Genomic DNA, 10843 nt, shown 5'->3' on the forward strand with positions numbered 1-10843 from the left:
GAGTCAGCGTCAAACTAATGCCGTTAGTGCGTAGTCGCTCTAGTCACGCAATGGCACATCACTTGAAAATTAACTAGTCCAAGCAGGCAGGCCAACATCATTGCATGTTTCCGTGGCTCAATTCGAGGTGCTGATGCCGTGCAGTTTTGCAAAGTGAGCAGTCCGAAGCGGCCACGTCATGGTTCGTAAGCTGCATCAACGGGCCAAGTGGCTCAACCTTCTCACTCTCTCTGATCTCCCAAATCGTTGTTGCTTCGAGAGACTTGTCCCAAGAGACACAACGCGTTTGCGAGTCATTTTAGAATTCTCCGGGTTGCCAACTTTCTTATCATCAATCTCCTCTCGTCATGGCCGCCGAGCACGTGCCGTGGTTCCCTGCCATCATGTGCTTTCTGCAGTACTCGATCCTCATAACCTTCGGTCATTTGCGTGACATTGCGGCTAGCGTCTCGGGCATCTCTCGCTACCGTTCGGAAGAGGATCGTTCCGGACTGGCGAAGCTTCTTATCGCCTGGGAAAGTTTCTACACTCGTCGTTTGTACCACCGCGTGCAGGACGTCTTCAATCGCCCGGTGACTGGCGCTCCTGGCGCTCATATCGACCTCATCAAGCGCACGTCCACTGACGGGAATAAGACCTTCGTGCACTTGGACGAGCCGCCGCAGCGCTGTCTCAACCTTGGATCCTACAACTACTTGGGCTTTGCCGATGACTGGATGAACACGTGCAGCCACGAAGTGTTTGAGTCTGTGAACCAGTTCTCTCTGGCCTCTACTGTGCCTCCCATGGAGTTCGGTACCACGTCGGTGCACGTTGCATTGGAGAAGGCTGTGGCCAAATTCATTGGCAAGGAAGCGGCTATTGTGTACAACATGGGCTACGCAACGAATGCGACGAGCATCCCGGCACTTATGGGCAAGGGCACGCTCATTCTAAGCGACGCACTGAACCACACTTCCATTGTGAACGGTGCCCGTGCCTCCGGAGCGACTGTGGGTGTCTTTAGACACAACGATCCAGAGCACTTGGAAGAGGTTTTGCGCATTAAGATCGCGGAAGGACAGCCTCGTACGCACCGGGCGTGGAAGAAGATTATGGTGATGATTGAAGGTATCTACTCAATGGAGGGAGAGATCGTACGTCTTCGAGAGATGGTGGACGTAACTAAGAAGTACAAAGCGTACATTTACGTTGATGAAGCGCATAGTATCGGGGCTCTCGGTAAGACTGGCCGAGGTATCTGTGAGTATGCTGGAGTAGATCCGAGCGAGATCGACATTCTGATGGGCACATTTACTAAGAGTTTCGGTGGCATGGGCGGATACATCGCAGCATCGGAGGAGATCATTAGTTTTATTCGAAACTCGAGCGCTGGTGCGATCTACGCGACGAGTTTGTCTCCAGTCATTGCGCAGCAGATTCTGACGGCACTTAACATCGTCGCGGGTCTGGATGGCACAGACATTGGTCGTAATAAACTGGATTCGCTTCGTGAGAACAGCAACTACTTCCGTCAAAAGCTGATCGACATGGGTGTGATCACTCTTGGTGACTTCGACTCGCCTGTGATCCCAGTGATGCTGTATCACATGTCAAAAGTCGGTGAGTACTCCCGCGAATGCCTCAAGCGCAATCTCGCCGTGGTGACCGTGGGGTTCCCAGCCACGCCGTTGTTGCTGTCCCGCGTGCGCTTCTGTATCTCTGCAGCTCACACAAAGGAGGATATGGACGAAGCCCTTAAGGCTATTGCAGAAGTGAGTGAGATATGCCACGTTCGCTACAACAGCCACACCTGCGGCTAAACTTGCCGTACAAAACAATAGTAAAAAACTTGGCATTGCCAAAGTAACTTCCGAGTCAAAGAATTCCTGGGGCATTCCCTGTGGGCAATGTTGTTGCCTCTTCCTCTGATTCAGTTGAGTATCTATCGTTGTAAGTGGTTGCGGTGTTGCAGCCACTCTCCTAATTGCTGGGCTCCACTCCCTCATCTTCGTTGTGCTCCACCTTGGCGGGATCAGTGTTCTCTACTTTCATTACTGGTTCTTCATTGTCAGGGACGTTTTCAAGCTTGCCTTCTTGCGGGTCTTCGAGGAGCGCGTTGATTTCGGACGGAAGATCCATAGGCTGGCCGTCAGGACCAGCAGTGAAGGCAAATTCACGGAGTAAGACACGCAACTCTTTCTCCTCGTTCAATAACAAGTCCAGTTGTGGCACCGGTAACTTGTGAAGAAGCAAGGGGAAAGATGCTGGCTGGATGAGTGCTGAGCACTTGACGAAGCCCTTCCACAAGGCATCTTCCATCTCCCACACCCTCCTGTCAATGAGAATGTTGAGAAGAGACGCCATATCCTTCTGCAGAGTCGGGTAGGCTGTGACGCTAAGAATGAGCGTACGGAGCGAAAGCTTCGAGATTCTTTCCTCTTGCACCAACACTCGACACACGTGAAGAAGCACGTCCGAAGGGAATGCGTGACGGTGTTCCACGCAGAAATTAATGGCGTTAATAACCTTCTTTTGCATGCTTGGCTCGCTCTTGAGATCCACGTGATGCAGTGCCACCAGCAAGTCGATAGGAGCTACCACCTGCGGAGGCATTGCTTCTAATAGCCGCGTAATGGCGACTGACAGTCGAGCTTGGGGTAGTGATAGCAGCTGGGGCAACAATGGGAACAGGATCTCACCACGAATGCTGGGCAACACCGGAATGAGCACCGAGATTGAGTCTGGAATGTGTTCGTGGCTATGGTAGAGCTCCAAAATCTGTTGCACGAGCTCGTCAGTGGCTGACGAGCTAGATTCGTTCGGCCGTCCACGAAGCGACAGGATCTGAATGATGTGGCAAACCAGTCCAAGAGCATTTGGCTCGTACCCGTGAAGCTGGGCAACAACGTTCACACTTCCGCGTTGCTTGAGATGCTTGATGAGCTTTTCAATGGCACGGAAAACAACTTGGCGCACTGCTTCGGATGCGTACGCATACGTCGCCACCAAGTGTGTCAACAGTGACGGCTTCTTCGCACACAGAGCCAGATAGAGTTCCAACCGCCGCAGAATCTCCGGTTCGCTGTCCAAGGACTTGGAAAGATCAGTTTCCGCTTGAATTTCGTCTGCATAAGCCCGCAGCTCATGGTTGGTGTCCTTTTCAGCAAGTGTAATCCGTTGCACCTGGGTTTTCAGCCAGCAGTCTCCTTGCTCCACTGCTGCAGAAGGCTCTTGAATGCTAACGGATTCGACATTTTCAGCACCATCGACGGCCTCCGGCATCGGCTCATCATTTTCTGTCGCACTTGCATCGTTGGCTGTGACAGGCTCCCGCAATGAGTTGACTAACTTGATCGCAAATTCTTCGATGTCATTTTTAAGAGCACCGATTCCATAAAGCTGATTGGCGACACAGCGAATAGCAGAATTTCGATAGTGCTCGTCTTCATGGCATGTATACCGCAATAGGAGCAGAAGACACGGCATCTGACATGCTTTCCGTTCCTTGCAAAGATCTCGCAGCAGTGTAATCCCAAGAACGACTCCGGATTTCTCACTAAATAGCGACGTAACGAGGCGAAGAATCTCCACCGGAGTCCGTGGCAGTTGCGCCACCAGACTACCAAACAGCTTCTTGTCCGCAGATGAGGAAATATTCATCTTCTTTTGCAACGTGTCGAAGAAATAGTTTACAGATTTCCGATAGATCTGATAATCAGCAGTGCCAGGTGGAGTTATAGAGTCCTCGCCTTGAGTTCCGCTTAGCTGGGAAGCCGTAGCACGAATATATTCCTGACACAGCAGATTTATTGCAAGCGTTGAACGCACGGCATAATCGCCCAGCACGAAATCCAAAATCTTTTGGTAGACAAACGGTAGTTTCGGTTGTTCATCCGACAGCGCAATCGGCTTGTTTTTCTCGTCCGTACACAGAAGCCACGGACTTGACGCAAGACGACAGACAACCCCTTCACGCAATGCTTCGTCACCTCGAATCTTCACACCGTATTCGTTTTCCAAGATCCGAACCAGCGCGTCAACAGCCATTTCGTGTTGCCACGCAGCAGTCTCGGATTTCAAGTGCACCTGAACCACGTTATCCTCCGAGACAGACACGAGTGGCTCTGCGATTGTAGCAGCATTTTTCGAGATCCAATCACTCACTTCCTCGACGGCAGTGTCATCAAAAATGGACACAAGTGCTGGCTGCTCCTTGTTCTGTGTCTGCAACCTTGGATCGCGTCTTAGTCGAGGGTCACGCATGCGCTTAGCACTCTTCTCAATTGCGAAAGCTGAGGAAGGAGTTGCAAGCTTTGCCAGCAGTGCAGACATTCGCGTCTTCAACGCGCTAGGAACGAGCTCCAACTGCAGGTTAGAAGGCGCGGGAGTTGGCATATCAGACGCAAAACTCTCCAGCACCAAATTGGCGACTTCCACAGCTTGCATGTTGACAATTCCGTCGTGTGTCACTTTTTCTCGAGAGATAGGGGCTGCTGAAGACTCGGAAAGGTTCACACGTCTGCGCTTGGCATGGGCGTTGGCATTCTCTACTCGCTCTGTGATCGACTGTGCTGCAGTGCGCTTTCCGATCCTGGCCCTTCGCAAAGACGCCTCAGTCGGTGCATTGGTATACCGTCTGCGCTGTTCCTTGCTCTTACTAATAGCAGCAAAGGCGCGCTGGGATGCCCCCACAGCGATCAAAATGTCCGTCACTTCGTCCGCAAATGGCTGCGCTGCCGGATGGCTCAGCAGCTTCACCAAGTTGGCTGTCAGAGTCTTTTGCATCACGGCATCTTCCATTCCCGGCGTTGCCACTGCATTCGAAATAGCAATTAGCCTTGGTAAAATATGTGGCATGTGCTGTGGTCGCACGGCCGCTAGCAGCGACAGTGAATTAATCGCTACACTCAACTCTCGTCTCGCCAGTGCCACCTTGCTCTCCGCTACAGCGCCCAAAACCCCACACAGCCTCTGTAACAAGAAAACTCCGAACTCTTGTAGCTGTGTCTTGACCAGAATCGTCTGCTTTCCTCCACTCAGTCGATCCAGACTGCAAACGTTGGGCTGCACGTTGGATCGCATGGGATCTCGGTACACGGACGCATCCTGCGCTGTGCTAAAGAGCATGGCGCTGCTCTCCAACAGCTTCCAGGCTCGCAACCAGACCATGGCACTGCGGTTGTTGTCTCCTGCCTCCGGCGGGTTGGCCACGACGTCGGCCGTCGCTTCGATGCAGCGGATCGTAGCGTCCCAGCAGCTTTTTGGCTCCATATCCACGCGGTTCTCAATGTTCTCGGCGCGCAAGACGACCTGGAAACTTGAGTGCAGACTGCTAAGCGCTAGCTGCAGCGCCAGCACCACGTTCTTCTCGCTCGAATAGCTGAGCAACAACACGGTGTGGCATACTTCATAGAGCCCGGCCAGGAGCGTGGACGCCGCACCCACTGCCTCGCTTGACGCTGTATTAGCTGTGGCAGACGCAGCGTCTGCTTCCTGTGCCACAAGCTGCAGGATCGAAGCCACCAGCGTCGCGTTCTGCTGCTGAGCGAGCTGTCCGAGCAATGGCAACACATTACGCAGCACGCGCCGCTCTGATCCCGATGGATCTCGGTGTGTCACGATCTCCTGCACGTGACGGAACAGATCGATCTGCTCGGCGTTGCTTTGTGTGCCCTGCACCTGCTCCAGCAGCGCCGCCACCTCTCTCTCCGCTCCCTCCATGGTGTGTAGGCGTTTTCCTTAAGCTATTGTATTGGCTCCCTGCAAGACCAAGAGTGATGGTCCGCTCTATCTGTGTCCAGCATCAAGTGTCATTTGATTATATCATTTCAGTACTATCAGGCTGAAAAAATGTTGCAGTGACATTTTGTATTGGACACAAGGACAAAACTTAGTAGGATTTTCAAGCTCCCCCGCATCTTAGAGCAAATATGGCGAGCGCGGCGACGCGGGAGGTGCTGGGCAACCAGCCACTCGTGATCGACAATGGCAGCGGACTCATGAAGGCAGGTTTCGCTGGCGGAGAGACGCCACAGGTGGTATTCCCGTCTTTCGTGGGCACCACCAAACACACACGTATGATGCCTGGCGGGGCGTACGAGGGTGGCGACGTGTTCGTAGGCAACCGCGTACAGCACCATCGTGGGCTGTTCAAGATCCAATATGCCATGGAGCACGGCGTGGTCACGGACTGGAACAGTATGCACCGCATCTGGCAGCACGTGTACTCCAAGGACATGCTCAATGTACAGAGCGAGGATCACCCGGTGCTGCTAACTGAGGCGCCGTTGAACCCGGTGGCAAACCGTCAGCGCGCAGGCGAGGTCTTCTTCGAGGCTTTCAATGTACCATCACTCTTCGTCTCGCCACAGGCTGTGCTGAGTCTCTACGCCTCTGGCCGTACTACAGGCGTCGTGTTGGACGTGGGGGACGGTGTGGCACATGTAGTTCCAGTATACGAAGGCTTTACGTTGCCCCATGCCATCACAAGAATGGACATTGCTGGACGAGACGTCACTCGCCACTTGCAGCTGCTATTGCGTCGAGCAGGCTACAATTTCCAGACTTCTGCAGAGCGAGAGGTGGTTCGGGAGATCAAGGAGAAGCTGTGCTATGTGGCCTTTAACCCCACCAAGGAGGAGCAACTTGAAGCTGAAAAATCGGCGCTCGCAGTCAAGGATATGATCAGTAAGTCCAAGTCTACCACCACATCCGGAGATGACACTTCGGCTTACTACTTGCCGGACGGCACGCTGCTCAACGTAAGAATTTTGACGTTGTTGCTGTTTGGATCTTGTGGGGTGAGAGTGAGTGATTTAACGACATGTTGTGTGCTATCTTGTTGTTTTACAGATTGGCCCTGAGAAGTTCCGCGCACCGGAAGTGCTGTTCCGACCGGAGATTATCGGATCAGAGGCGCGTGGTGTGCATGAGTGCCTGGTGCAGGCCATTATGAAGTCGGACATGGACCTGCGTAAGACGCTCTTCTCGCAGATTATTCTTTCAGGAGGCTCGACGCTGTTCCCGGGCTTCGGCGATCGTTTACTCGCCGAAGTTCGCAAGAAAGCTCCCAAGGACATTAAAATTCGTATCTCGGCGCCGCCTACGCGCATCTACTCTACATGGATCGGTGGCTCCATTTTGGCTTCGCTTGCAACGTTCAAGAACATGTGGATCACTAAGAGCGAGTACGAAGAGTACGGCGCTTCCATCCTGCACCGCAAGAACCTATAGGCATCATAAACAATGGAGGGACAGAAGACGAGTCATCGACAGTCAATTACGCTTCGATTCTGTTGGTGTTTGGTGTGGAGCGACCATGAAAGGTGTCGACAATTACTACTCTTCTGGTGTAGAGGGAACGAAGGAGAAGGGAGATAAGCAAGTAAATACAGACGAAAAAGGCATAACACAGCGATGGCAAGGATTTGCCCTTGTTTGGGTGTCTAGTTCCTATTGGGCTTGTCATCCACACCAGCTTGATGCTTGTTCACCGTCGTACTCTACTGCGCCGACTAATGACTCATAGCAGCTTACAACAAGCCGTCGACCACACCACCACGCGCCACACGACGCTTTGCTTCCTTCTGTCTCCGTTTCACAACGATGACGGAAGCGCCCCAGAGCATGACACCCCACGCCAGCCAAACTACAGCGAAGAGCAGCACGTCACGAAGACCGGCGTAGTCCTCAGAGCAGTCTGGGTTTAGCTCTGCTTCCCCGTCGATCTCTACAGTACCACAGTGGGGAGCCCATGAGTCCTTGATAGCGCCCAAAACGATAGGAGACGGCACGTCTCCCAGAGCGTGAATGATCAGCGTGTTAGCTGCAACGGCCATCGACTGACGCGACTTTGGGAAGAGCTCGAGCACCGCAATAGTCTCGGGGACGGATAGCGCACACATGAAAAAGAGACACAGAGTGAGGAAGACCAAGCACAGCATCTTGGTGCTGGCGAATGCCACCATAATGAGGCCAAATACAACCGCGGCCAGCATGAAGTAGAACAGCGCGTACACGGAGATCATGCAGCGACGGCCAACCTCATTGGGGTTCTTCTTTGCGAGGTAGTCAACCAGGATTCCTCCAAGAGGCGTACCAATGGTGCCGGTGATGGCCACAAGTCCACCGAACATAAGCGACACGGTCGTCTCGCTCTCAAATAGTCCCAGACCAATGAAGATGGCAGGACTGAAGGTGCTCATAGCTGCCAGGGAGAAGGTGTAAGCCGCGTGTCCTAGGATGATCAGCATGAACGGCACGTTGCTGAAAATGCCCCACCACTCCAAAAAGAACGACGGTTTACGCAGATTGCGATCTTTGTCTTCTAGATATGCGGTCGCGCTCGCCTTGTCTTCGTCTCCAGGAGTATGAGGCACCACCGCCAGTTCACTCTGCTTACTCTCGATCTCTTCACGGTCCACTTCATTGATCGGGATCTGGTTTAACTCGTCCGGTACAATAGTAAGACAGCAGATGATGAATCCGATCATCAAGATACCTTCCACAAAATAGGCTCCAGCCCAGCCGAACCCGGAGCTGGCGAAGATGGATCCGTAGATGTATCCAACTGCAGTTCCAACGGTGATGGAAGCCAAGTAAATACCCAGATACAGCGAGCGCTTCGACGGTGGCGCGTAGCGGTTAATAAAGGGTGTTGCTGTGCACTGGAACGAAGCTTCGCCGACACCGCTGATAAGACGACCGGCGATCAGTACGTAGTAGCTCTCGGCGGCCTGGGCCATACCACAGATGGCTACAGCCACTACCCACACAGTCATACCCAGTGCAATGATACGGAAAGGTCGGTGTGTGAGTGCAAAGTAGCCGAACACCATGGAGAATATGGAGTAACTGGCGATAAATGCTGAGGTCAGCAAACCGAAGTACACGGACTGGCGTAGCACACTCACACCAAGAGTGTCGGTGATGAACTGGTTAAACTTCTCGGGCGCGCCAGGGATGATCCCGCGGTCGATGTAGTTGATCAGGTTGATCAAGCATAGCAGCACGATGGCGCCTTGCTTGCCGACCTGGACCATGGTGCTTGAAGCGGAGTCGGGATCGGAGCTTAGTAGCGGTTCTGACAGCAGCGACGCGGTCTCAGGAACGTCGTCTTCGGAGTGCGTGGTAAAGGCTTCGTTGGTAGCCACAGGCCCGTACGAGGAGACTTCGGGAGTGGCCATGGCTTCGTCTCCGAGCAGTTCGGTGCTCTCCATCGCTGTGGACCTTCTCCGATACATTCGGAGCTGTAAAGACGAACTTAAGACGAACTTAGCCATACATCTTGAGGTTAGTATGGACAGGTGTGCGGTAATGCCTGTCGCTCGTCATGCAGGTGTCAATGTCCCGCAGCATAGCAGGATCACGAGGCGTGAAAACCAGGCAGTATGACCGTATTTTGCAGAGCACCAGATTGCAGATCATCCGCGGAACTCCACGGCAACGACCCGAATGTTTATAGCTGGCTGCTCTTTGCGAATTGCACCCATCGATTCGTTGGCGGACGCGAAGCGAGAGTCTCGCTGCGAGACAGCAATCTCGCGCCGCAAAAGTCGGTGGAGCTACAGGTTCAGCTTGACATCGAACGCGATTTCTGGAGCTGAGTGGCACCCAGATCATCGTCGAAATAGAAGCGAGTTCGATATACAATCGACTCATGGTACATGCACATGTTTTGGATCCGTTCGGGCAAGTGGTCCATTTATCTGTTGCAGTTTGGTCGCTCTCGCTCTTTTCGTTGCACATTTGCCATTACATCATTTCCAGTCAATTCGTTCGACCAGATCCTGAGCTGATGCATCTACGCAACTCGAACTGATCGTCGTCAAGTGGACCGCTTGGCTCAGCCAAGTTGGCTGGCACATGCATACGAATCGTATGATACGATTTTGGATTTCTCTCAAGTTGACTTTGAATTTCAAGTTGAAATGGTGTAAGTACAGTCAATCCTCTTTGGATTGATATCCCATGTACAGTAGTGATGCCCTCCAGTTAAGGAGGTTAGAGCTGTCTCCCGCTGATCGTCAGTTTACAAACCCAAATCAAAACTAAGGGAAAAAATCAGTTGAGGGCCACCGACAGGGCGGCACTGGCCCATAAGTTGGGAACGGCTAGTGCAAAATCAAAAAGCTTTGGAAAGCTGACAGTCTCTGTTATTTTTTTTTGTGATAATTTTTCATCTCTCAACCAGTCAGAATGAGAAAATAATCTGCGTTTAACCTTGATTCTAGTAGCAAAAAACAGCTGGCGGCGAGGTTTGCGAGTCTGACCCACAGCGAATAGGTTCCCATGAAACTCCATAATCTTCGACCTCCACGAATTAGCATAGTGTATTTATTCATACAGGTACCACCGCAGAGGTACTTCATATGTCAATCGCGACACATCGCGTAACGTTGTTAGCTGCTGCTATGGTTGAATATGATCATTTTTCCGACATTACTAGAAGTTTGTATAAAGTGTAGCAGCCAATAGAATTAATCTTGCCAATTTTAAACCAATCATTCGACGTTATCAATGAAATTTTGTCCAATAGTATAGCCAGGAAAATGGCATGTCATGTACGCCAGCCGTTCCAACGTATCGTGTCGGAATGCCCCGCAACATATCTATACCTCCTCGCAATAAGCAAGTGAAAAGCATATCACTTGCATATCTGCCACCTATCCGACAGGAGGCATGGGCTTGGAGGAGTTGGCCCCCGTAAACACAAAGCGTGCCAAAGCAACCGCCGTGGCGGCATTCATGCGCTTTTTGAAAGCTGAGGGTGTGACAGAGGAGTATGTGCGTGCATGTATTGAGCGTGATGAGAGTGGGAAGTGTTTTGTGTCCGTCATGGACAAGTTTGGTATGCATCTTG

General features: G+C 52.2%; 5 protein-coding genes across 5 annotated transcripts; 2 read left to right on the top strand and 3 right to left on the bottom strand.

Annotated features, from left to right (window-relative positions):
* Positions 1 to 347: 347 nt before the first annotated feature.
* PPTG_00772 (hypothetical protein) lies at positions 348 to 2046 on the top strand (the record flags this gene model as incomplete). Its single annotated transcript, XM_008892268.1, has 1 exon — positions 348 to 2046. The coding sequence occupies one exon, from the start codon at positions 348 to 350 to the stop codon at positions 1800 to 1802; it is 1455 nt and encodes a 484-aa protein (XP_008890516.1). The 3' UTR covers positions 1803 to 2046.
* Positions 1767 to 5747, bottom strand: PPTG_00773 (hypothetical protein). The gene has a single exon (XM_008892269.1). It carries the CDS (start codon positions 5701 to 5703, stop codon positions 1963 to 1965), a length of 3741 nt encoding a protein of 1246 aa, XP_008890517.1. The 5' UTR covers positions 5704 to 5747; the 3' UTR covers positions 1767 to 1962.
* A 111-nt stretch (positions 5748 to 5858) lies between these two features.
* PPTG_00774 (hypothetical protein) lies at positions 5859 to 7477 on the top strand. Its single transcript, XM_008892270.1, has 2 exons — positions 5859 to 6743; positions 6835 to 7477. The coding sequence occupies exons 1-2, from the start codon at positions 5913 to 5915 to the stop codon at positions 7213 to 7215; spliced, it is 1212 nt and encodes a 403-aa protein (XP_008890518.1). The 5' UTR covers positions 5859 to 5912; the 3' UTR covers positions 7216 to 7477.
* Positions 7292 to 9244, bottom strand: PPTG_00775 (hypothetical protein). The gene has a single exon (XM_008892271.1). It carries the CDS (start codon positions 9222 to 9224, stop codon positions 7515 to 7517), a length of 1710 nt encoding a protein of 569 aa, XP_008890519.1. The 5' UTR covers positions 9225 to 9244; the 3' UTR covers positions 7292 to 7514.
* Positions 9245 to 10646: 1402 nt separating this feature from the next.
* PPTG_20791 (hypothetical protein) lies at positions 10647 to 10820 on the bottom strand (the record flags this gene model as incomplete). Its single annotated transcript, XM_008892990.1, has 1 exon — positions 10647 to 10820. The coding sequence occupies one exon, from the start codon at positions 10818 to 10820 to the stop codon at positions 10647 to 10649; it is 174 nt and encodes a 57-aa protein (XP_008891238.1).
* Positions 10821 to 10843: the final 23 nt, after the last annotated feature.

The sequence above is a fragment of the Phytophthora parasitica genome, assembly GCF_000247585.1.
Source record: "Phytophthora parasitica INRA-310 unplaced genomic scaffold supercont2.1, whole genome shotgun sequence".
NCBI classification, from domain to species: domain Eukaryota; phylum Oomycota; class Peronosporomycetes; order Peronosporales; family Peronosporaceae; genus Phytophthora; species Phytophthora nicotianae.